The 27,060-nt window shown below is 34.7% G+C and overlaps 2 protein-coding genes and 1 non-coding gene across 4 annotated transcripts; all 3 read left to right on the top strand.

The window, feature by feature from the left end:
• Window positions 1-4,870: 4,870 nt before the first annotated feature.
• Window positions 4,871-11,084, top strand: LOC131600080 (uncharacterized). Of its 2 annotated transcripts, XM_058872311.1 has the most exons (14): window positions 4,871-5,120; window positions 5,849-6,251; window positions 6,359-6,536; window positions 6,630-6,769; window positions 6,922-7,699; window positions 8,073-8,173; window positions 8,383-8,527; window positions 8,630-8,698; window positions 8,803-9,276; window positions 9,400-9,479; window positions 9,737-9,872; window positions 10,121-10,316; window positions 10,494-10,576; window positions 10,752-11,084. In XM_058872311.1, exons 1-14 carry the CDS (start codon window positions 5,015-5,017, stop codon window positions 10,875-10,877), a joined length of 3,015 nt encoding a protein of 1,004 aa, XP_058728294.1. In that variant the 5' UTR covers window positions 4,871-5,014; the 3' UTR covers window positions 10,878-11,084. The 2 variants fall into 2 exon arrangements, with proteins under 2 accessions (XP_058728294.1, XP_058728295.1); XM_058872312.1 differs by lacking the exons at window positions 10,494-10,576; window positions 10,752-11,084 and having other exon boundaries at window positions 9,737-9,859; window positions 10,121-10,287.
• An 8,857-nt stretch (window positions 11,085-19,941) lies between these two features.
• Window positions 19,942-24,276, top strand: LOC131595684 (B3 domain-containing transcription factor VRN1-like). The gene is made up of 4 exons (XM_058868117.1): window positions 19,942-20,285; window positions 22,388-23,069; window positions 23,365-23,567; window positions 23,660-24,276. Exons 1-4 carry the CDS (start codon window positions 20,223-20,225, stop codon window positions 24,017-24,019), a joined length of 1,308 nt encoding a protein of 435 aa, XP_058724100.1. The 5' UTR covers window positions 19,942-20,222; the 3' UTR covers window positions 24,020-24,276.
• Window positions 24,277-26,535: 2,259 nt separating this feature from the next.
• Window positions 26,536-26,637, top strand: LOC131600910 (small nucleolar RNA Z279/snoR105/snoR108). Its single transcript, XR_009283512.1, has one exon. It is a non-coding gene; the product is annotated as a small nucleolar RNA Z279/snoR105/snoR108 (small nucleolar RNA).
• Window positions 26,638-27,060: the final 423 nt, after the last annotated feature.

The raw sequence follows: 27,060 nt of genomic DNA on the forward strand, positions 1-27,060 counted from the left end.
CAAGACAAAGAAATAAACATATGACATAAATTCACATGAGCAAAATATATCAAAACAACTCATTCATAACGTTCAAAAGATTACTGCTTCATTAAACTTCACATTATCCAACAAAAAAAGTTTAGCTCATTATGAAAAAAAGTAAATACAACCGAATGAGAACTTAAATTATACATTTCTAACTAAGAGAATAAAAATAATAAACCTAAGAGTGGTACTTCAACCACTTGCAATCTATCACTTATTAATAACGTCAGGTGTCATGCATCCCAATATTGTATCCCCTCAGATATGACGAGACAAGAGACACAAAGAAACTCTAGTCCTTCCTTAATTTTTATTCTACATAATTCTTTCCAAATTGAAGAACCTCTTTCTTATTTGCATTGCATGTCTATTTATAGAGGTTTTATTACTTGTTCAATGTCTCTTTATTTGGATCTTGGACCTTTACAATTATCGATTAGGTTTATCCCACGGAAAAAAACATATTTCCTTTTCTAATACATGTATTAGTATATTACAATGCACATGGGTGACAACATGACCTTGTGGTAGCATTGTAATAACTTATGCAGACTTTTGACACCTTATGCCCATCCTTATCCATTAGTGTTACAACTCAAACCTAAATCCTCCTTTTATAATCTTACTCAAATCTTTTACAAGCTATGAATCATACACATAACCAACTTCTGCTGGTTCAAAACTAGGTGGGAATTGATTTCATATGATTATCATGACATAACTCAACATATTTGTTAATCGTGCACACTAAAAATAAAGTAAAAAATTAAAATAAATAACACATATTATGCTTATTACTAAACATGACAAATTACTAGAAAACGTAGTAAAATAACTCTAAACACCTAAAACATAAGTGATGAATTCAACTAAATAGGTTTATTCTTTTGTTGGCCTTAACTCAATTAAATATCTCACATAAGCATTTGGCTGAGCTACTATAAAAATTTGGATACTAAATATCCCACATAAAAGAGTTATCAGTAACTCAGTTTGTTTGAACTAGTTGAGTTAGGGGTTAAAAAAATTTAAGATTCAAGGTTCAAGTCCTAGCAAAAGCATAAATATAATCCTAACAAATAACTAAGACCAATTTTACTTTAAAAAAACTATAAAGTTATGGATTTAAGATACTAAATTATAACTATAAAATACATAGATCCAACGTGGAATTTAAAATAAACATAACTGAATGATTATATAATTATTTCTTAAATTTATAATTAAATTGTGTTATGGTTGTATTTTTTAAAAGCGATGTAATTTAGTATCAATTTAAGAAAAACATGATTATTAAAATTTAAACTGTTTGTAACTATCTAATTTTTTTTGCAAATTTGAGGTTGTTATAATCAATATCCTTTCACTGATAAATCCACTTTAAATATAACTTTTTTCTTAACACTTTCGTAGTGCTCAAGATGACATTGTCACTATTTGGCATGCTCAGTCTCAAGTTTCATCTTCTTCAACAAAGAAACAATTAAACAATTGTGATTGCAATATTTATGTTTTAACGTGATTATTGTTCATCACCTTTAGCTCTTTGACACTCTCTTCCTTCATTTTTTCCTCAAAAACTCACTTCATTAGGTGCAACAATCTCTATTATTTCTTCAATTTTGGTTTCATTTACTTTCTTGATTGTATATTCATGAAACACTACTCTTCCTTGAAGGTTAAACCATTGTATATTTTTTCGATATTTATTTCATTTACTTTCTTTACTTACATGTTATTATCTTGTTACCACTTCATCAAATGTGTTCTAAATCTTAATGTGAATTACAACAAAATTCAATATCAATTTGTGAGGCAAAAAATAGTAGCAACCAAAATAAATGGTCTACAACAATAATAATTCATACACAAATAATATAACAGAATAAGGCGAAAAAAAGACGAAGGTTTCTTTACTCAATTCGATCAAACGATCTACTCTGGGGGAAGAGCAACTCTCCAATTCACTATACTCAGAATGTTGTTACAAGATATTACAAACGAATCACAAGAAAATAGCCTTCGCAGTTCCCAAATAACAAACCCTATTTTCTACCCGAGTGTTTCCCAACCTCTCAAACTCTCAATATAATAATCTCCTTAGATAACTCCAAAGGTTTCCCAAAAACCTTTGCCTTTCTAAGTTTTCCCTTGAAATTTCCTAAACCCTTAGTCTTCATTGTTGCTGTAAGCTCTAAGATTGTCACACTATAATAACAGAAGAGATACATATTTATAATAGCCAAAATCTAACAAATCCCAAAACATATCTCTCAAATATTATAAATACCTTATAATATCTTTTAGACTATTATAAATATATATCTAATAGAATATTATAAATATATATCTTATAATGTCTTTTAGAGTATTATAAATATCTTATAACATATTTTTAAATTAATTTATATGATTTTCAAATTAATATAAAATATTATAACATTAATGAATGGATCAATGAACCGAATCGACCGAACCCGATACCTGTAAATCGCTCGAACCAGATTATTTTTCGGCTTTCTGATTTTTGGCAATCTCAAAATATATTTTCATTCCCTTCATCAACAAAGGTTTTTAAGGCATATTTCAAGAATTTCCACCTTGACTTTAAACCGTGTTGATACCAATTTAACAATCAACAATATTGATGCTCTCTACTAGGTTAAAACTCTAATCAATAACCTTGATCAAATTCAAACAACCCTTGGATTTTGATCTCTCCACTTGCATCAATTTGTTTCCAATTACCTTTTTTTGACTAGGTAATTTAACAAGCCCACAAGTATGATTTTTCAACCACCCTTGACTCCACCTGTTTTCAAATGTCTCCCTGATGTTTTTTCTTCTTTTATTTTGCAGTCTTTCAGCCACATTAAAAACATAATATCCAAGACTAGCATAACCGTCCCTTAAAGATTTTACAATAACCCTCCTTACCTTATCATGAGTCAAATGATAATTAGAGATCTCTTTAACCGTTTCCTCACTACTACTAGTATCCATAGTCGGAAACTCCACCTCAAACTGAGTTTTCTCCATTATAGTTTCTACCAGGTTTCTCCCTTGGTTTTCACTATCCTCCCTCTGAAGAAATTCTATACCAACCAAGTAAGTTATTTTAACCTTAGCTTTTCCCCCAAAACTCAATAACAACTCAGCGGTAATATGCATTTTTATCCTTTGATTTCTACAAAATTCATTATACTCCTCTGAAACTTTCTCATGATATTCCTAACGCCTTAAACCCAAATCCCATAGTTCTTCCTTGTCATGAAAGCCTACACTAGCTAACGATGAATGAATAAAAATATTTGAATCTTCTAAAATATACATACCACCTATTTTAGACCCTTTAGCAATAATCAATTCATCACGCGAAATCTTCAACACTCCATATTCAACTTTATAGATCATCAAACATACTTATAAATAACAAATTTCTCTTGAGTTATGGAACATACCTCACACTGTGAATAATAAGCTCACAATCATCAAACATTTTAAATTTGGCCGTACCAATACCACGAACCTTGCATGCTTTATTATCATTAAGGTGAACTACTCCATCTTGCACCATCTTCAAATTTTCAAAGCATTCTATTCTTAGACACATGTGATAAGAGAAACTTGAGTCAATGATCCAACTATCTTCAGTTTCCAAACTCGATACTACTAGTACATCAGGATCCTCATAACTTTCCTCGCCTAAGACAACAACAACTTGAATAGAATCTTCATTGACCTTTCTCTCAAGACAATCCCTTTTAAAGTGACTGATTTTCTGACAATTAAAACATTTTACCTTTGACTTGTCATACCTCTTTGATTTGAACATCTCTTTACGCTCACCTCCTCCTCTTTAAACATTTAAGCCTCCACCACACCACTACATTCAATCTTCAAATCTTTCGATTTGGAAAATTCTTTGAATTTCACCGCCGTCCGGACTTCATCCAAAGTAATAGTACTTTCCTTACCATAAAGAGGGGCATCTTTAAAGTACTCAAAGGATCTGGGTAATGAACTCAACATGAGCAAAGTCTTGTCCTCATCATCAATCTTCACTTCAATATTCTCAAGGTCATCGATAATCTTGTGAAATTCTGGTACAAGATAGTGTCTGATTAGGGACACATTTATGGATGGTGAAAATATATGATCACAATCAGAGATTTAAGACAATCAAGCTTGATTCATAATCACCATTAAAGATTCATATCAATTAGGATCAATCACATTAAATGGTCTTTGAGGGGTTTCGTGTAAGGCATGTCAGAATCACTATATAAGGAGAAAAGTGCATGAGGAATATTCATTCACAATTCATTAGACTATTTCGGCTATTGTTTTACAATTTTCACTGGTGTACTTTTACGAGTACACTACATATCTTGTTAAAAATAACATTCTTATAACCCCCAAGGGTTGACCTAGTGTTGGAAGTTTGGGTCTTGAGAGTGTGCTCCTCTCAAGGTCCGGAGTTCGAATTCAGCTAGGTGCTAACAACTCTTGTTGGACCAATTCATCAAGAGCTTTGCTCTGGCTTTAAACGAGGCCCTGCTAGTGGACAATGAGATTGAACCTCTTAGATTAGTTTGTCACAAGGCCAGTTACCAAGACTAAAAAAAAAACATTCTTATTAAAAATTGTGTTTTTATTTGAAGTAAAATTTAGTTAAATTGTGAATGGAAAAGATGTAAAATTGAAGGAAAGTGTGAATTTAGTAATTTCTTCCTTCCAAGAAGAGAAATGGGTTTATTTTAATCCACTTTTTATATGTTAAAAAAATGAGGTAAAATGAGAATCGGTTGGATTTGGTTTAAAATGAATACACTAACATAGAGAGTTCCATTTAGTAAGAATTGGCTTAGGTGGACAAAACTGAAACCGAACAAGAGAAAGAGAAAGAGAGCGAGGTTAGCGCTATGCTACATTTGAAGGTGTCAAATACTTCGCTTTCAGATACACAACACAGAGGAACAAGAAGATGGGTCCTCTTACCATGGATACCATCTTTGATCTCATCGAAGAGGCTAAGCTCCGTTTTCTCTGGTGGTCTCTTTGTATTTTCGCCATTTCCTATTTCTTAACTCGTACGTCATTCCAATTCCATTTCTTTCATGCCATATATTGTTCAATCTAGCGATTGGGTTTTGCTGCATTTGCTTTTTTCCTATCTGGGTTTTTCTCTTACTCTGTAAAGTTTGATTCTTTGATTCACATTTGCTGTTTTGGTATGTGGGTTTTGCTTTATGACTGCAAATTCTGAGTTTTTGATTTTCACTAGTTATTTTCCTTTTAGGGTTTCTAAGAACCACTTACACAAACACAAGACATATGACATTAACTCTGACACGTCGATGCTCATAATAATTTGACAGTGACACGTCGATACTCATAATAATATGAAATTGACACCTGGCACCAGACCTATGACATTGACACTTACATAGACACCAACACGTCGATACTCATAATAATATGACATTGACATTGACATCGACCCTGACACTTACACTTAGACATACACCAGACATATGACATTGACACTGACACGTCGATACTCATAATACTTTTGAGAAAATGGAAGTTATTGAATATAGTCATATGTATCACAGTTGTGTCTGACTATTGGTGTTAGACTCTGACACGTGTTGCACACCAAACAAGTTTCTAATACAAATTGTCAATCCTACATAACTGAGTTTTACTCAATGACTGAAAGTTTTGAACATTTGATTGCTATAGTATATTATTTTGCTGTAAAAGATTGCAAAAAGTATTGTTTTTGTTTATATATATTCTTTGTTGTTCATTATAGATACAAGTAAATCAATGTGGATGAATATACCAATATCCATTCTTTTCTTTGCGGGTCTAAGGATTCTTGTGAACAAGGTGGAGTTTCGTTGGAAGGTTCAGTCACCTAAATTACAAACTTACCTATCTCATTTGGAGAAAAAGCAGTTGTCTCTAGACGATGAGCGTGTCTCTACTTCACTTCCCCCTCCCAAATGGAAGAAAAAGATTGATTCTCCTGCAGTGGAGGCTGCCTTGAACGATTTCATTGATTTAATATTGAAGGATTTCGTTATAAATATGTGGTATGCAGACATTACTTCAGACGGGGAGTTTCCTGAGCAGATACGGGACTTAATCATGGACGCTCTTGCTGAAGTCACGGTTAGGGTTAAAGAGATTAACATTGTTGATTTGCTCACAAGGTATATTGATTTAGGGAGTTATTGACTTTACTTATATTAGAGACAGAGATAGTGCTAGATAAGATTTAAGAAATCACTTATTGTGTTATATTTCACTTGCATTGCAGTGATATAGTTGATTTAATAAGCGATCATATAGACCTCTTCAGAAGAAATCAAGCAGCTATAGGTGTTGATGTTATGTTAACGTTGTCTTCTGAGGAGAGGGATGAAAGGTTGAAATTCCATCTGTTGAACTCCAAGGAGCTTCATCCAGCACTTATATCTCCAGAGAGTGAGTACAAGGTGTGAGTGGAGTGTCTGAATGTTATCTCTAATTAGCTTTTGAAGAATTCATACATCTCATACCTTATCTAATGATTTCTCTTTCTTTATTAGGTTCTTCAGCGGTTAATTAGTGGAGTACTGGCTACGGTACTAAGAAAACCAGAGGCTCAAGTCCCTGTCGTTCGATCAATAGCTCGGGAAATTATGACTTGCTTGATATTGCAACCTTTAATGAATTTGGCATGCCCTGCGTATGTTGCTAAATATTATCTTATATTTAAAGGATGTAAATGAGCTAAGCTATTTGCGAACTATTTGAAATCGACTAATTAAATATTCGGTCAAACCCGTTTGTTTAAAACTGCAATTTCCATTTGTAAAAGCATATTTATCTTTATGCCAGGTATATCAATGAACTGATTGAGTCTCTTCTTCTCGTCCTTAATGTCGGGGATATAAATTGGTTGGGCGGTGGTGATCAGAGTTCAAATGCTACAACTCACAATCATATTAATCACGCAGCAGCCTCTGCTGATTGGGCACAAATGTTGGACGCGGCAACTCAGAGAAGAACTGAAGTTCTTACGCCTGAGAATCTTGAGAACATGTGGGCAAGAGGAAGGAATTATGGAAAGAAAAGTCGTAAAAATGCCAAAGCTGGCTCTTGTACAAAACATTCTTCCGCAGATCAATCAGTATTTGATAAACATTTCACTCATGAAACATCAGTGACTAAACCTGGTGGATTGCATACTGTGGGTTCAGATCCCACACTATATAATGTAATTTCAGCTGCGTTGGAGTCTTCAGCTGATAATGGCAAGAATTTATCTTTTGAAGGAGATCATCAACAAGTTGACGAAGTGAGTGATATCAGGGATCTTGGTTCTAATAAACATAAACTTCCGCTCAGGAGAACCGAAAGTACTTCTGTCTTGGGAACCCATTCACATAAAGGCGGGCTCAATGTGTCCGAGTGCAACTCCCCTGATTTTAAGAAACGTGAAGGTTTTCGGGGAAAGACTGGTTCTGACATGGGAATCCCTTCACATAAAGGTGGGTTCAATGTGTCCGAGTGCAACTCCCCTGATTTTAAGAAGCGTGAAGGGTCTCGGGGAAAGACTGGTTCTGACATGGTTATTAGGAAAGAGGGGCAAGGTGTTCCAAAGCTTCGGTGCCGGGTATGCACCTTTGACTAAAAAGTTGTAACTTATGAAATACTCCCCCTGGTCTCAAATATTGGAGAATCTTTAGAGCTTTTTGGTTCCATTTCTAAGGAAAAAGTTACAACTTCTAAAGTGTATTTATTGCTCAAATGACTTGTTACCCTAATTCAAAAACTACAACAATAAACAAAACTCAATGTTTTGATGTTTTTTGATTTTTCTTCATATAATTGCAATCAAAGGTAGTATACGATTCTAATCTATAAATATAATTGATTTATGAAATATAAATAAGAATGGAATCAAGTCTGATAGATACAAAATTATTTTGTTAACACTTGTTTTTAACTAATTTGATTGTTATTTATTGTCTAATTGTACACTACAGGTGATGGGAGCTTATTTTGAGAAACTTGGAGCCACTTCTTTTGCTGTATATTCAATCGCAGTAACCGATGGACAAGAAAAAACATGGTTTGTAAAACGAAGGTATAAGGTTCGCTTGTTTGAACTTTGATATCAATACAATCAAATATTAGGATCACTTTAACATTTTATATTGAATCATTCTCTTTCCCGTATTTTTAGTGGAAACTTATTCTTGATAGCGAATAAGTATGCTAGAGTTTCAACATTGTGTTGTTTCATATTTATATTTGATTGTTGGCGTCACTGAATTTTCTTTTGATGATATTTAGATACAGGAACTTTGAGCGATTGCATCGACATCTAAAACATATTCCCAATTACACATTACATTTGCCTCCCAAAAGGATATTTTCCTCAAGCACAGAAGATGCCTTTGTACATCAGCGTTGCATTCAACTTGATAAATATCTCCACGTATGCTCAGTCATTGTCTACATACAACTCTTTAAAGAAATATTTCCCGCTGTAACTTTTTATTTGCTACGAGTCATTGCTCAATTACGCCGTCTTTTTTAGGATCTCCTGTCAATAGCTAATGTTGCTGAACAACACGAAGTATGGGACTTCTTAAGTGTTTCTTCAAAGGTTTGCATCTGTTTGATATTTCTTATCATAGCATCATTTGAGTGACCGTTCTAGGTACGAAGAATGACAATCTAACAAACTTTTCTGCTGTTTTCCTCCGGAAGAATTACTCTTTTGGGAAATCTTCTTCAATGATGAGGACCCTGGCAGTCAATGTAGACGATGCCGTGGACGATATTGTACGGCAGTTTAAAGGTGTTTCAGATGATTTAAAGCGAAAAGTTGTCACTGCATCATCCCCTCCCGCTGAAGGTTCTTCTACATCTTTCACTTGGAACATGGATGAAATGGATAGTAGTCTTCCGAGGAAAAGTGGTGTAGACAGTATGTTGAGCTCTGATAACGAGGAAGGTGAAAAAGAATCGAATCATGGACGTGAAAATATCGATAGAGAAGTAGGAGAAGATAGCGCGGGGCATTCTGAGAATGAATTGAGCTCGAAGGATTATTCACAAGGTGTAACAAACCATGGTAATGGGCCTAGTAACTTGGATCTTGATAGAAAACAGGATGTTCCAACTACAAATGGAAATCTAATTCATGATATTCCGGACGACCCAATTGGAGTGCCGCCTGAGGTCTGTGTAGTCATTTGGCTGTGAATATTTACAAAAGTTATAGAGACCGGGGGATAAATTTCTTTCTTTCTTTTACTTTCAATAACGTTTTTCTAATCTTGATAGTTTTAACCATTTTTGCAGTGGACTCCTCCTAATGTGAGTGTCCCTATTTTGAATTTGGTTGACAACATATTTCAGCTTAAGAAAAGAGGCTGGCTAAGGTATATTACTTTTTCCGACCGATCTTGACATGGTATGAATCATGAAAACAGCAGTTCGGTCCTTACACCCTCTCGTTATTAATAAAAAATTTAATACGACATATTAAGGTTTCAATCTTTTGTAACTTGCATGAAATTTTGTTGCTTTTGGGATAAATGGTTTTGAATGAGAAAAATATAAATTGTTATGATTCTGTTTTTTTTTTAACTTACAGGATCTAGAAGTTGTTAATGCTAGTTCGTTTTTGTTCACGCAGAAGACAGGTCTTTTGGATATCAAAACAGATACTACAGTTGGTGATGGAAGATGCAATCGATGATTTACTCCTGAGTGAGATTCATTGGCTCCGGAGAGAGGAAACCATCGTCCAAGGAATTCGGTGGGTCCAAGATGTAAGGATTAAGCCAAAATTTCCCCGGGATATTGTTTACCAACTAAAAATGTTCTTTTTAAAACGCAAATTAGCAATATGACACACTATGTTTCGCGCAAGATACTTAAATTATGTGGCTTAAGATATAGTATATTCTCCAAATTTCACCTGTCATAATTAGTTTCCCTCTTTCCAAAACTTACATTCTGCATACCTCATTCATGTTGCTTATCCTAATGCTTTCATGTTGTCTACTCATGCATGCAGATCCTCTGGCCCGGTGGCACGTTTTTCTTAAGAGTTCAGACCCCTCAGTTGTTTATTGGCGGTGGTGTAATTGATCAGAAGCCTTTACAAAGTGAATCTGGTGAAAGTAACATGCGTAAATCACAATCAGGAGGGTATTTCGAGGAACAACTAGAAGCTGCTCGTAGAGCAAGTGATGTGAAGAAACTACTCTTTGGTTAGTTCTAATTTTTTGTTGGGCAGGCCGGCCCTAATTTTCTATATGAAATGTTTTATGTATGTTCCCATTTTCGATCCTTGGCATGTTCGATTTTTCTTAATGTTAACATCAATTTTTTAATTTTATAATGTGTTACTGTTTTTCCAACCATTAAGTTTTCTCCATTTTTGTCAGATGGAGCTCCGGCAGCCTTAGTTAGCTTAATCGGGCAGAAGCAGTACAAACGTTGTGCCAGTGATATATATTACTTTAGTCAGGTAAAAGTTCTCACTCATTGATTTATAAGTTATAAATACATTTTGATTTCTAAAGGCTAGAAACATATTCTTCTCCTTTAGATTTATTTACTTGACATAAAATTGTCACAAATTTTCTTCTGTTATCTTTGTTTTTCTGTGAAACTAACAACTACACTGTCTCATGTCATTGTAGTCTTCTGTATGTGTGAAGCAACTTGCTTATGCAATCCTTGAACTTCTCCTTATATCCATCTTTCCCGAATTGCGCAATGTCGTCATGAGTGTTCATGAGAATATGCATGTTCATCAACCTGTATAGACTACTATGAGTTCCTTCTCTGCTGCTTGGCATAGCCTGCTTATGTTCAAAATCAAATTTATGTGATATGGTGTCATTTTTATGGCTTAGAACCATGTGATTCATGGTTTTTTCTCCACCAGGGAGGAATTATTTTGTAAACATATACATTGTGTACAGAAAGATTCATTTTTATACTGTGTGGTAGACTGGTGAAATTCATCTATTCATTTAGTGAGCATTTTTATAAATTAGATTATTATGTTTTATATTGTGTAAGTGAGTCATGCGAAGTACATGCTAAGTTTCACTCATAAAAATATAGGTTTTACTTTTTTTTTTTTAAACAATGATATAAAATTATAGTTATGTCATTGTTGTTTTAATAACAATTATATCTTATATATAAACACCATCAATGTCATATGGTACACAAGAAATCAAGCCAGATTATTGAAATTCTGCTATGGGTTGGAATTTAGCCAACTTTGCTATATCTGGGATTGCTACCGATCTCCTCTCATGCTCTTCCTTCAAGGATTTCATCACCTTAAAAGTCTCGGGAGTTTGTTGAGATTGTAACTCCTTGGGTCGAAATATGTTACTCGATAGAAACAAGGTTGTGTCAATTAGCCTAGTGTGTGTCGATTTGTGTTTGTCGAATTGACGAAAGAGTTGTCTCGACAGGAATTCCGGCGAGTCTCCCAATTCTGAAGGGTCAAAATTACGAGAATTGATGTAAACGGATGAAAGTTGTTTTTTGTTATCAAGATCTTTTGGATCCTGTGAAGGAAGGAGTAACACCGCTAGAAGAAAACGTGACAAATGAGGAAAATGCTGCACACAAAGAATTGAATAAGAAGAATTATAAAGCTCTCTTTATAATTCATAAATACGTTGATCAAGATAATTTTGAAAACCTGAGTGATGTTAAATCAGCAAAAGTAGCATGAGAAATTTTGGAAAAACCATTTGGAAGCGCAAAAAAGGTGAAAGAGGTGAGGTTTCAAACTCACAATAGAACGTATGAATTGCTTCAGATGAAAGAAAATGAAAGCATAACTGATTTCTTCACTAGGGTTACTAAACTGGTGAATCAAATCAAGGTAAGTGGAGATATGTTGACATCAAGATCAGTTGTTACAAAGATCTCGAGGTCATTGGTTCCAAAGTTTGACCACGTGGTAGTTGTCATAGAAGAGTAGAAAGATTTGCCAGCATTGACAAAGGAAAAGGTTCAAGGAGCACTTGAATCTCATGAACAAAGAATGACTGAAAGAGCTACAAGCAAGTTGAATAGTGACGCGGCTTTGCAGGTGCAATTAGCAAAAGAAAAGAAAGACAAATGAAGTTGGAATGACAACGAAGGTAGAGAAGGCTACAACAATTCGACTAGTCGAAATCAGCAAGAAGGAAGCCGATCGAATCAGAGAAAGTCTTCATACCAAAGAAACCAAAGAGGTGGTGTTGCAGGTAGAGGAATAGGTGGTGGTTGAAAACATGACAAAAGTCACATTCAGTGTTTCAATTGTTAGAAGTATGGTCACTATTCTAGTGATTGTCCAGAAAAATAAAAGAATTAAGAAAATGATGTAAAGTTTACAAAACATGAAGAAGAAGAGACAATGTTGATGGTCACAACAAGAGATGAAGAAAGATTCAAGGACCAATGGTACTTGAATTCAGGATGCTCATTACACATGTTTGGAAGGAGATATTAGTTTGTCAACATAAAACCTTCAATGAAGAACATTGGTGAAATTTGCAAATGACAATACTCCAACACTGAAGGTATTGGTGATGTTCTGATTATGAGGAAAGATGACAAAAGGTCAGTAATTTCCAATGTATTGTACATACCAGACATGAAAAGAAATTTGCTCAGCATAGGACAATTGGTCGAAAAGAACTACAAGGTGTCAATTGAAGACTAGTTGATGAGAGTTCTCGACTCAAGAGGAAGGTTAATCTTGACAGATATGATGTCTCAGAATAGAACCTTCAAAATTGAACTTAATGTGATAGTGCACATGTGCCTTGCAAGTGCAGCTAGCAGAGATGAGTGGACATGGCATTAACGACTTGGACATCTCAACTTCAAAGACATCATAGATTTGAAAAGAAGAAATACGGTTTCAGGATTATCTGAAATCAACATTCCAAATAAAGTGTGTGAGGAATGTGTGCAGGCGAAGCAACACAAGAACAACTTCAACAAGGATGCAGGAAGCAATTTGAAGGCAATCCTTAAAGTCATATAATCTGATGTATGTGGTCCTATTCAGGTGGATTCAATTGGAGGTAATAGATACTTTGTCACATTCGTAGATGATTTCAGTTAAAAACTGTGGCCTTACCTGATCAAGAAAAGTGAAGTGATCGAAAGCCAAAGTGGAGGAAAGCTCAATATTTTGAGGAATGATGGTGGCAGAGAGTATGTTTTGAAAGAATTTGACGTGTTATGTGAGAAAGAAGGGATTTTGCATGAGGTGGTTCCACCCTACACTCCACAAAAAAATGGAACTGCTGAAAGGTAGAATAGAACCATCATGAACATGGCGAGAAATATGTTGAAAGACAAACATTTATCTAAAGAATTTTGGGGTGAAATATTGTCAACTACAACATACATTTTAAATAGGTGTTCGACGAATAAGCTAGAGGGAATCACGCCAGAAGAATGTTGGTCTGATGTCAAACCTAGCTTGAGTCATTTTAAGATATTTGGATCTATAGCGCATAGACATATGTGCCAGATCAGTTGAGAAGAAAGCTTGATGACAAGTCGAGTCAGATGATCTGAATAGGATATCATTCGACTATAGGATACAAATTGTTCGGCCTAGTGAACAAGCAAGTAATAATCATAGATGAGCTTAAGGAATGAGATTGGACTGAGAATGTCAAGAAGAATTCAGTGAGAATCTTATGTGAAGAACAAGCTAGTGAAGTCAAAAGAGAAGTTTGACAAGAAGAAGTCAGAGGTCAAGCAGAACTAAGCAGACATCAAAGAACTACACACATGTCCGCAAGTTGGGTTTGTGAAACAAGGCAAAGAAAGAAAGGTGCATACGCTGCATAAAGCATTGTATGGACTTAAACAAGCTCCAAGAACTTGGAATAATAAGATAGATAGTTTTCTAAGGGAGAATGAATTTATGATGTGCACAACTGAACATGGAGTATATGTAAGAAGAAGCAAGAGTCAATTACTTATACTATTCTCTATGTCGATGACTTATTGATAGCAAGTATTTGTAAGAAATAGATTGAAGACTTCAAAGGTGATCTTAGCAAGGAATTTAAAATATCTGATCTTGGCGACATTTCATATTTCTTTTGCATCAAATTCTACAAAAGTAGTAGAAGCTTGATGATGCATTACAGAAGATATGCAAGTGAAATACTCACGAGATTTGAGATGGAATAATGGAACTCGACTTTGAAACCTGTTGAACCAAGATTGCAATTGTCGAAAGACTCATAAGAAGAAGATGATGTTGACCCAACATATTACATAAGACTTATTGGTTCATTAAGATACCTTTGTCATACAAGGCTTGATCTAGCATACAGTGTGGGTATGGTGAGTAGATTCACGCATAATCCAAAGGTATCACACCTAGCAGCAGCGAAGAGGATACTAAGGTATCTAAAAGGAACTCTCGACTATGACATTTTGTTTCCTGCATATGATGAAGGAAAAGAATGTAAGCTAGTGGGTTACACTGACTCAAGTTGGTGTTGTGATGATGAGGATTGAGAATCCACACATGGCTATGTGTTTATGCTAGGTGATGCACCTATTGCTTGGAACTCAAGAAAATAACCAGTAGTGAAATTGTCTTCCTGTGAATCAGAATACATAGCAGCTTCTCTTTGTGCATGTCAAGAAACATGGATGGTGAATCTAGTCGAACAGATTACAGGAAAGAATCATGGAGTAATTACCATGAAGATCGACACCATGTGAACTATCAATCTGGCGAAGAATCCGATAGCACATGGACGAAGCAAGCACATCGAAATGAGGTTTCATTTTCTTCGAGAGTATGTAGAAAAAGGGAAGATGAACTTGGAGCACTACAAAACTGAGAATCAGATTACAGACATCATGACGACAAGAGTGCAGGTCGAAGTGTTTAAGAAATTAAGATCAATGATGAATATAGACAACTTAGACACAATGAATTAAGTGGTGTGTTGAGATTATAATTCTTTGTGTCGAAGCATGTTGCTCGACATAAACAAGGTCATGTCGATTAATCTAGTGTGTGTCGATTTGTGTTTGTCGAATTGTCGAAGGAGTTGCCTCGACAAGAATTTTGACTTAGGCTTAATTTTATAATTAACAAAATTAGGTATTTTGGGTTTTGTTTAGGGAGCAAGCAAAACATAAATCTATAAATAAGGAGTAACCCTTATTATTGTAGGTTACTCATTTGTAGTTGCAAAGAATAAACTTCAGTTTAAAGGGCAGAGAGAAACTCTGCAGAAATTCTACTTCTTCCCCTTATTTTGTTCAAACCCTAATTCCCTTTCTTCCCTAATTCATGAACGCTGGACTTCCACACGAAGACCATTGTCGCCTCTTATGGCAATACATGAACGCTGGACTTCCACCATGAAGGTCCTTACCGCCTATTAATGCAATACACAAATGTTGGACTTCCACATGAAGATCCTTGCATCCTCATAGGGCAATACATGAACGTTAAACTTGAGGGACTAAAAGTATCATCAGACAGACTCATCTAAGCACCTTGTTTGAGGGACTCGATTAAGAGTATCATTAGACGAGATCATCTAAGCGCCTCTCCTGAGGGACTCGACTAAGAGTCTCATCAGACAGTCTTATCTAAACACCTTTCCCGAGGGACTAAGAGTCTCATTAGACAGAATCATCTAAACATTTCGCCTGTGGGACTCGAATAAGAGTCTTATTAGACATGCTTATACAAGCGCAACACTCACACGCCTAAGTTGTCCTAATGCAAAGTCAATTAAGCACTCCGACCTTTACGAGGCCCCTGTACTTGAAGGAGTGTGTAATGATATATTTGTAAGGACCCATAGGAGGCGACATGATCATATCGCTAACAATGGGATTGCCCATAAGGTGGTAACATCTCCCATGACATGTATCACTCGTTCAGAGTAGGAAAATGTTGGAGGTGAGGTGTGTTAGTCAAAGATGATGCAGAGAAGGAGTTAGGGGAATAACCCACGTCTCCTTAGGAAATAAAGATTCAACGGTCAAGTACCATTTGGATGGGCGATTTCTACTTTCGAGAAACCCTAAATCCAATCCTATAAGTCTCTATAAATACGTCAACCTTAGGGTTAAGGAGAAAATCTCATACTCACATAAAATACCCCTAAAACAAAGCTTCTCACCCACGCGAACTTGATCTAACTCCACAAAAATACTAAAGCCTCTAGCAACCCCTACCAAAATAGGGTGGCTACACATTTATACTTTGTTTAGCAAGTACAATAAGGATGGATATCCTCCCTAATAATCACACCAATATTGAAATACTTTGATGTATGTCTAGCTCACATGGTTCATTTGCGAGGGTGAAATTATCAGATGGTTCAAAACTTCAATTTTGAAACCATTGAAAGACAATTAGAGACCTAAAATTGAAAAGGTGCACTCATAAAAGGAGATAAGGCATTCTCCATATTCACTGCGAATTTTCTTATCTTACTTAGGGATCAATACGCCCTAGTTAGAATAAGGACCCACTTCAAGAAAAGCCCTTCTAAGACTACCTTCGCAAGTAAAGGTAACAACTGTTGAAATGGGTCTACCCAAGCAACCAAAGTATTCTTCTTCACTTTTTGACAAGTGGTGGATACCACTTCCATCAATTAAGAAAAAAATGGTATGTTACAAGAATGCAAATGATGAAAGAGCAAAGGTAATGAACAAAAAAACTATATAGTTGTCCTAAAAAATGTGCAATGTCTTACTAAAAGAGAGGAAACAAGCACTATCAATAATCCAAATTTCTTCAGAAATCAATCAAGTACTCAAAGTTCCCAAAAGTCATCACGATAAAGTATGTGAAAAGACATCTAAAGCACATAACACATTTAAGGCCATTGTTGCGGTATAATAACAAGGAAAAGTAAGTATTTTTGTTTTACTGTCTCCATAGGGATTAGAGAAATATCAATGTTGTCCACCAATTATTATGATTTTAAGCTTATAGGTTTGCAAGATATATGTTTGTTTAAAGCTAAGGAATGTAAAAGAAGATTTGATAAAGAGAGTTCTGGAGAGATATGAGAGCTTGTCAGGATTGAAGTTCTTCCACCAATAGAATATGCATTTTACCAATCAGTTATACACAATCTAAACATTCATCAATATCATCACATATCGCTCACAACAGAGTTTATGTCTAAACTTCTAATGAGGTTTCAACCTTATTGATCGACAATGTCTCAACCTATCAAACAATATGGTAGCATTAAGAATCGATACTCTCTATGAATGTTAAACCTAAAGCTATGTCTAGCATTTAGAATCTAACAGAGGCTTATCTTAGATCAATATTCGAACCGTATCTCTCAGTAGCAATTCAAATTCAGTGTTAAACAATGAAACAAATATATCCTCAATATCAAATTAGGAATATATCACAAATAGCACCTTGATCAATAAAAACCTATTATAATACCCATTCTCCTAATCTTAGCATGTGAACAAGGTAATCCATCTCTATAATCACATATCACTCGTCAACACCGTTTATGCCTAAAACGGCGTTGCTGGATTTTACCGGTTAGAATAATAGATGATGTCTCAATTATTAAAAAACACACAAACATTAAGATCTGATATAAATTGAATATCGACTCCCAAATCTATGTCTAGAGTTTGGTCATTGATAGACGATAATCTTAGGTCAAGAGTTTGAAAGATGTTTCTCAAAACTGATTTAAACCATAATAAAACATGAAAACAAAGATTAACATCTATATTGATTCATAACTAGTTCACAATACAAGGATTAAAATAAATACATACTACTATGGTGAAATACTTCCAATCCCAACAAGAAAGGGGGTTTAGCCACTCATGGGAGCTTGATACAAGAAAAGAATGAAGATGAACTTGCATCAATCATGATTTCCTGATGATTGATGTGGACCCAGCTCCAATTCTTCAAGAAATACCTTCTCCTATGATTCCTATGTTCCTCCCTCTCTAAAATGGTGTCTTAACTTAAAAATATAAAGTGGGGCTCTATTTATACAATTCTGAAACAACAGACCGCATTAAGCCCCCAGATTTGGCGCTATGCGCGCTAGCCCATGATTTTGCTTCTCCATGCGTGTTTTGAGGGTGCTAAGTGTGCTCTAGGCTAAGTATGGAGTTTTGGGCTTAGCACCACCAGCAACCTTTTCTCCAAAATTACATGTTGAAGCCATTTCTTTGCTTTTTGGTGCCCAAAGCTCCTATAATGCACACAAACCTACAAGATGAAGTGCAAAAGATTAAACTAAACAATATTTACCTAAAAGTTGAGGTTTTAACTATTAAAACCAAAGAATTAAGCTAATAAGTGCCTTAAAATACTAATAATAACCAACATTTGACACTTATCAAAGGCACAAATCCCCCATGACAATAATGTCACATAGTGACTTATCACTCCAGTTGGGCAACGACCGGTAGGAAAAAACAAACACAACAAATCCCTCACACTATAAAGCAGAAGCAAGGGCTTTAGAGGCACATGTTCTAGGTCAATCGACGAGTCCAATAATTTCGGCCAAGTGGGATGAATGACGCATCACATCACATGTGACTCATGTAAGCTATGATATTAAAAATGCAGGTGATCTCGATCAATGATCAATCAAATAAATCTCCGCATTCCGCTCCAACAGACCAACATGCATTTGTAACCACCCTATTATATAAAATGGAAACACGCTATTTCTCAGAGACATTTTGAATTCAAGCTTCATTCACTCATCTTATTCTCATACTGATTTTGGCGTAGAAGTGCTAACCTTGTAAATCAACCCCTATTTCACCGCATCGGAAGCTCAAGTTCACCGTTAAAATCTACATCCTCCGTTTTAATACGAGGAAACTCAAAACGTATTTTCAAATAATATTTCAAAAGGTTTTAGAGGGCTTACATTTTTCTCCATTAACATTTTGATATTTCGGTCCCTCCTCTCCCACCTTGAGATTTAGGAGTTTCCTATTTATTTCCTCCAAATTTATGTTCAAGATGTATAATTCATTGACCATGACAACCAACTCTCAAAGACAATGTATCTTTTTTCTCAATTAAATATCAGAATTATCGATAAACACCTAAATATTTGAAACCTAATATAAAGATTTCACTTGGTTTTATTGTGCAATTTTTAAAACTTTTTAATATTTAATTCTAAACATTAACGCAAACTATGATAATAGAATATTACGTCAATAAAAATTGCTTTTTCAACATATATTTAAATAGAAATTAGGAGGAGTCCTATCAAATCAAATAACAGAAAATATAAAAGCGCAAAATCACTAAATAAGGACTGAGGTTCAACATTATATAATCTGAATAGAATGAAAATAAGAGAAGTAGACGACAAAAATGGCAAGAAAAATAAAAATGCGCTGAAGTGATTAAAATTATTTATTATTTTCTTGTGATCTCTATATTTTCTCCGTATCATTTGCCGCGTATTTTGTACATTCTTTTACCGCGCATTTCCACGTGTTTTCTTTTTTTAGAAATTATAATAAAAAATTGATTTTTTTCTTATGTCTCCCTCTTTTAGTCTCTAAAATTAGAAAATGAGTGACAGTTCTCTTAACATTTTACAAGATTGATTATTAAAAAATAGTTTGTCAAACAATTTCTTTTCTCTTTTAATTTGTAAGAGCTAATTTAAAAATCAAATTCTTAAAAAGAGACTAGAGTCTTGCATGATAGTAGAAAATAGTATATGAAATGACCTATTAAAATAGTGTAAAAGTTTAAGAACCAATATTCAAAACAAAAACATTACTAGTAATTCTATCATATTTCTACTAATCACACACCCAAATTACTAACTACACCCCACAGAAACCGGTGAAGTTGTGTATAGTGTGCGTGTACTGTAGATGACTCGAGGTGACTCGTTCGAGTGATGGACTCGTTAGGTTTAAATTAGGTCAAGTTGTGATTTTTTTTTTTTAAGGTTTAGGTTTTTTGTTTGACTCAAAAGCTGAGAAAGGTGGTGGAGAAGGTGAAGAACAACCCAAGTTAGATCTGAACAATTCTCCAAAGTTTTCAACTTTTAATCAAAGGCTTCTCAATTATGCTTTGAATTTCTTGAAATTCTCTCACAATGTCTCCTCGCCCTACTTTTTGCAAGCTTATTCTTCCTACAACCCTTCAATCTAGGCAATTGGTAATTCAAATTCTCCATTCTTTTTTATCACTCATTGCAGTGTGTAGTTTTTGTTTGGAATTGGTTGTGTGATTGGATTTTGTTGGGTTATGATGGTTGCAAGACAAGGGTTTTAGGGTTTTGCTGTATATTTTCTTGTTGATATTCTCAGTTATAAACCCTGAAACCCCTTTACATCAAGTTTGGATTTTTTTTTGGCTTTTCTTGCAGGTTTATGATTTTGATCATTGGTTTGTTTATTTCTGTTTGAATGGGTGGTTTATGTAATTTTTTTTCTGTTAAGAATCGTGATCAATGACTGTTTTCTTGAAGTTTTTAGGCTACTACTAAATTGTTGAAATTTATTCAGTGTTGTTAGGTTTTATGATTATTTTTTTCTTCAAATTATGTATATCAGTGGCTGAGCTGTTTATTAGCCCTAGAATTGAATGGAGTTGGTTAGACACTATGTAGCACTGACACCTCTGAAAAAAAGTCCTTTGTCTGTGTCGGACACCCGCATTGACACTTGTGATTACGTTTAAATTATTCATTTTTTCAAATTATCGGTGTCGTTGTGTCAGTGTTGAGATCGTGTTCGGGGTGTCCGTGCATCATAGGTTAGACATGGATTATAACAAAATTTGTGGCACAAAAGTTGAATACGCTATCGGATTGGTTTCTCGATAAATTTATGCTCTTGAAAATTGAACGTGCTATCAGATTGGTTTCTTGATGAATTTATGCTCTTCTCGAGTGTTTCACTCTCTGTAAATTGGAGAGTTAATTGCTATTTTACATTATATAGAATTGATATTTTTATTGAGAACTAGCAATGTCTTTTGTCACTTGTTTTGAGTGTAAGAGAAGAGCTATATGGCATAGTGAACAAAGATTTTGCTTCGTGTCTACCGAAATTTGATTTGCCTATCTAATTTTACTTTGATTTGATGTTGCTAAATAGAAGCTGTAGTGGCGCTACACCGCCAGCGCAGCGGAGTTTAGACAAACCACAAATTTTTTTCCATAATACACTATTTGGTACAAAGTGTTTTCAACTAGTGGCTATCGTGGTGCTGTACCTGTTTTGGATCTTATTTCATGTATTTCCTAGGTGCACTTGAAGGCAGAAAATAACTCATTTTATGTGAACCATAGATATTTTACTTAAGACAGTCATTGTATAAATTTCTATGTGTAGAAAATTCTTTAATGTAGTTACAGATTCATGTGCATATTCAGTATGAATTTTGGATTGCAATTGCTGGTGGCAATCTAGAAAATGAGCCATTAAAATCGTGCGATTTTATGTTGTTTTGAGTGTTCTGCGATTCAGATCTCACACAGAATCACTCTTTGGTCAAATCAGATGGGTTTTGCCTTCGATAATCACGAAAAGTGTGTGCTTGTGTGTTTATTTTGGGTCGTTACATGACCCAGTTAGAAAATCGACGCACCTGGATAGAAAAGGAGCCGCCGATCCTCAAATTTCCTAGATCTATGATCGAAAAACCACTTCTCGCCACAAAACCTTTGAACGTGCGACCGCCTATTTGCCTTGTGACTGGATGGATCCTTCTGCCTTGCACCAGGAACCCTCCTGTGTTGTACGATGTTCTTCTGCTCGTTGCCTTGAGACCAGAAGTCCAGAACCCTAATGTTGTGCGCCGTTCTGCTGCTCTTTTTCTTATCTTAGTTTCAAAGGAATATCTATTTCTCCAAAACCCCCCTATTTGGCCACCCGTGGTTTAGTTTTTTTTTTAATCCTTACTTTAGTAATTAGTGATTTAATGTGTTGTTTTGTTTCTTTTCTTGTTCGAAGTGTACCTTTGGGGCCCATTTCTTAGGTCGAACCAATTTATTTAAAAATAAAATTTAAGAAAAAAAATAAAAAATAGAGATACTTTCTTATGCTGATAAATTAAAGTTTAAAGAAACATTTTATGCGTGATTTAATGATCTCCTTATGAATTTTGTAGAATCTTATAATTCTTGTTGCAAATTCATGTTAATGATTATATTTCCTCTTTTCGATTCCAAGTCAAATATCGGTTTTAAATCTTTAGTCTTTTATCGCGAGCATTTGCTAATATTTGGATGCTCAATATTATTTTCATTTGCAGAGGATTCCGGATAATTTTCTGAGAAAACATGGGGCGCAACTTTCGACTGCTGCCACCATCTCTGTTCCTGATGGCACTGTCTGGCGTCTAGGATTGAAAAAAATCGACAACAAACTTTGGTTCGTCGATGGCTGGCAAGATTTTGTTCAACGCTACTCCATTGGCATTGGATACTTTCTAGTATTCACGTATGAAGGGAATTCGTGTTTCGTCATTCATATCTTTAACATGGGTAGTGCTGAGCTAAATTATCAATCTGCAATGAGAGGCCGTAACGAAGGGCCTTGCTATTCAAATTATCATCCTCTTTTTAGCGAAATGGAAGATGTCGACTCTCTTGAGTTTCTGAGTCCGTCGCCTTCAAACCATAGTTCTGGTGTATTGCAAGAGAAGGTTTTCCCTGGATCTGTGGATCAACTAACACCAGGGAAGAATCATACTCCATCGTTGCATAATTTGTTTAATGGCGGGTCTAAACTCAACCGCGTTAACTGGGGAGATATTGATGGCACTCTTTCTTCAAAGGTTGCCATTCAGTCAACCAGAGATATAGGTGTTCAGTTCAATGCTAGTGAGTTCAAAAAGTCTACAGAAGAAGTGAAAATCCGCTATTCTAACGAGGAAGGGCTTAATAATAGTGATACTAAAAAGTCTTCAAGAAAGAAGCGGAAATCAGATCCGAGTAAGTTCTTTCATCCAAGTTTTCTTTCTATTGTCCTATATTGCACCGGCATTTAAGATTGAAGGTGTATCGGTAATGGTTTTTGAGCTGAATTGGAGTAGCAGTTGAGGTTTTAAAACTTCTATTAGATTAACATTATGGTTCGTCATTTTTTTTATCAGTTCGGTTTTTTTAGGCTCCGTTTGGTTCAGTACATTTTTTTTCAAAAACTTTGAATAGGCCTAAGTGCATCATAGCTATGGTCTAGTAATCTAAAAAATCAATTTTCTCATCAATATAATTTATGGAACTGTAGGTGCACAGGAAGGCTCTTCTGCTGAAAATGAGGAGGACGCAGATTCGCGCTATCGATTCTATGAAAGTGCGTCTGCAAGAAAAAGAACCGTGACAGCAGAAGAAAGAGAAAGGGCAATTAATGAATCTAAAACATTTGAACCAACTAATCCTTTCTGTCGAGTTGTGCTGCGACCCTCCTATTTATATAGAGGATGTATAATGGTGAGATATTGAATTAATTTTTTCTTTATATTTATCCCGAGTCTTCTTCGACATGTCACGCTGCGTACTTAACTCGTGTTTCTGTTTTCCAGTATTTGCCTTCCTCCTTTGCAGAAAACAATTTGAACGAAGTTTCAGGATTCATTAAACTTCTGGGCCCCACTGGGAAAGAATTTCCTGTTCGCTGTCTTTATAGAGGCGGCCGAGCAAAGTTAAGCCAAGGATGGTATGAATTTACAGTAGAGAACGGTTTAGGGGAAGGAGATGTCTGTGTTTTTGAGCTGCTTAGAAGCAGAGAGGTAGTGCTGAAAGTTACTTTGTTTCGTGTACGCGAGGATGAAACCGGGTTATTTGACCCTTCTACGCTGGTGAGCCAAAATGTGAGCCATGCAAAACTGCTGAACCCTCACTTGCAGCACCGGGTAGGCGTCACCAAACTGATTAAAAATTAGCAGGGAGAGTTAACTTCTTCTGATAGACTATACAGTTTCTGTCTAGTAGTTTTTACTTCTTCTGAGTGATCCTGGTATTCTCTGGTTTATTCAGTTTGGAACTTTGATGATTTACATGTCCATAGCCATCTTTGAACTTAGTTATGGTAGTTTTGATATGGATATTTTGTTTTCGACTTGGATTGTAAATAGACTGTTCAATCTATTTAATCATAAACTGAGTCGAAACGCTTATCCTAGCGCTTTATTTTTTGGTATGTCATGGTGCAGACTTTTTGGGTTTAATTTTCTTTGGATCTGTTTGTAGTTTCACCTGCATGAATATAATGACTCAGTTACTGTGTTTTTTTAAGGTGATGGCTAATAATGAGTTTTTATCTGGTTTCTTTTGAAATTTATCTATTCATGATATTGTTTATTTGAAGAGAATTGTGATGTGATTGATATATGGATATAAAATAAATCAACATTGATGATGGCTTTATTCATTGTTTCCATATATCAGTAACACTATTTTTTTCAAAAAGGGGGAAAAATATCTCCAACTATTTACAACTCTACACCAAACTACTAATATCACTAAATTCTGTGCAATTCCTTTTAAAGAAATGAAAAATATCTCCAACTATTTTAGCATCTAATTCAAAATCAAGCAAAACTAAGAGCATCGTCCACTCAGACATTGCAAATAGGAGATAATCACTTAGTTTAGAGAACCACTTAGTTTTAGTTAAAACAAAATTTCTGATACAAATATCAATTTCCACTTTGTTGTTCAAAAACAAAAAGGAAGCATCTGCATTACATTTAAATTTATATGATGATGACTTATTTCACTTATCACAATAAATAGCTTGATAAGGATCTCTGATGACTTACTTCATTTGTCACAATAAATAGCTTGACATGGAGGAGGTGTTGTTTTAAAATCCTTGGCACCTTTTTAGGTCTGGAATAACTCATGCTCTATTAAGGACTGTCACTTGTTGCTCCATAACAATGTTCCAGATCTTGTTATTTCTTTGCATCTAAATACTCCGAATAACAATGGCAAAAAGAGAGTAATTCTCATCAGACAAATTTTGAATGATGGTGAAAAAAATTGTAGGAACATTGCTCAAACCCCAAATGTGTTGATGGTTGAGACACTTTTGAAAGAAATGCAAAGAATTTTCGATATCATTATCACCTAAAACACAATTATTTGGACAAGTAATACCTTCATTTTGAAGTAGTTGTCGAATGGAAATGCAGTTTCAACATACTTCATTATATCATATTTTTATCCTTTTGTGGTACTTGAATTTTTTAGACGAGGTGCCAAAGCCAAGGTCTCCCGATAAAAGTAATGTCAATAAGTTCATGAGTAAACAATTTGTAGGCTAATTGAATAATTCTCATTGGTCTGTGATCTCCAATCTCTCGTATCTTTTATAACGTCCAAGAGTGGTGTATTAAGAAATTTCTCGGCACTAATTAGATCAAAGAATGTGTTAGCTATCGGAGAGTTCCACCTCTTACTATGCAAATATAAAAGATCAACCACACAAAATTGGTTCTAAGGATTAAGTTGATGAGGTGTTGAGAGAAGAATATATTCGTCACTAGGTCACTTCTCTTTAAAAATAGGTATATTTAAACCATCTCCTATGCACCATCTCCTTCCTTCTTTTAAAATAAATTCTGTGCTAAAAATACTAGTATGCACAAAATAACGTTCTTTGTATAAAATGGAGATAAGTGTGTTCTGCTCTAAGAGTGTAAGCCAACCGTGTTAACCAAAAAGAACTAGATTGAAAGTAGTAAGATTTTTAAAACTCATACCTCTTCTCTTTTGTTCTTAGGCATAGAAAGTTTGTCCCATGATAAACAATGCAGTACCTTTGTCTGAGATTCTGACATACTCCACCAGAAAGAATTCAATATTTTCTCAATACCATCAATCATGAAGGTAACATAAAAATTCTCATGAAATAAGTTGGAATAAATTGAAACACTGATTTTATAAGAACTTCTTGACCCTAAACACTTATCAGTAACACTATTCTTGAATATGAAGGTTCAATTTATATGATATCTTGTCATCATCACAAACAAGAAATTCTACGTTTTGGTATCCAAGTACAGGATGCTGACTCAATTCTGCTAGCGATTCAGATTAACAGATTAGGTGTTGCTGGCATTTGCTCCTAATAAATCTTCTATGATTTAGAAGCGCGAATTCGAACCGTAATTGTTTGAAAATGTGTGTCTGAATTGCTGAAATCCTTACATTTTCTACATGTGACAGAATGAATGCTAGTAATTTTCATAAAAGTTTTGTCTATTATAAGCTATGCAGCTTCTGTTGAATGAATGTTGTTGCTATGGAATTGAGTATTGAGTATTGTAAATAGAGTAGGCGTCATGTTTTATTGGAGTCCCACATCGAATGGTTTGGTGATATTGGTAAATATTAGTGCTATAAGAATAGAAGATTACAGTGTTTTCAAATCAATGATTCTTCAGGCAGTAATGGGATATGATGAGTGGTCGAGTCTCGCATTAAATATGCGAGTTGGGTGTCTGCCCCAAGCCTGTTACGACAATGGGCACTCTCATTTGATCAATCTGATCCCTATTTCTCCATACTCAAATGGGTAAACTTTGGGCACTCTCATTTGATCAATCTCATCCCCATATCTCCATACTCAAATGGGTAAATCAAGTTTAAAGTGTTTTGGTTTGATTCTATTAGTATAAAGTACTTTTTCCACGAATTTGTATTTATTTGGGCTAGTTTTGGTTTTATATTTGTTTTTTTTAAAATGAAAATACTTAATTTAACATACCAATCTAAATTTTTTTAAAAAGTTGTATTTTAAAAATGATTTTTATAAAAATCTATTTGAAATAGCTTCAAGTGATTTTTTAAAATTTTGATATCCAAATTTTTTTTTTCCACAAATAGATGAAATACCTAGATGAAATACCTAAAATTACATTTTAAGAATAACTATTCAAACAAAATTTTCATTTGAAGCTTTTATAAAAAGTTTCTT

The sequence above is a fragment of the Vicia villosa genome, linkage group LG4 (genome assembly GCF_029867415.1).
Source record: "Vicia villosa cultivar HV-30 ecotype Madison, WI linkage group LG4, Vvil1.0, whole genome shotgun sequence".
NCBI lineage: Eukaryota > Viridiplantae > Streptophyta > Magnoliopsida > Fabales > Fabaceae > Vicia > Vicia villosa.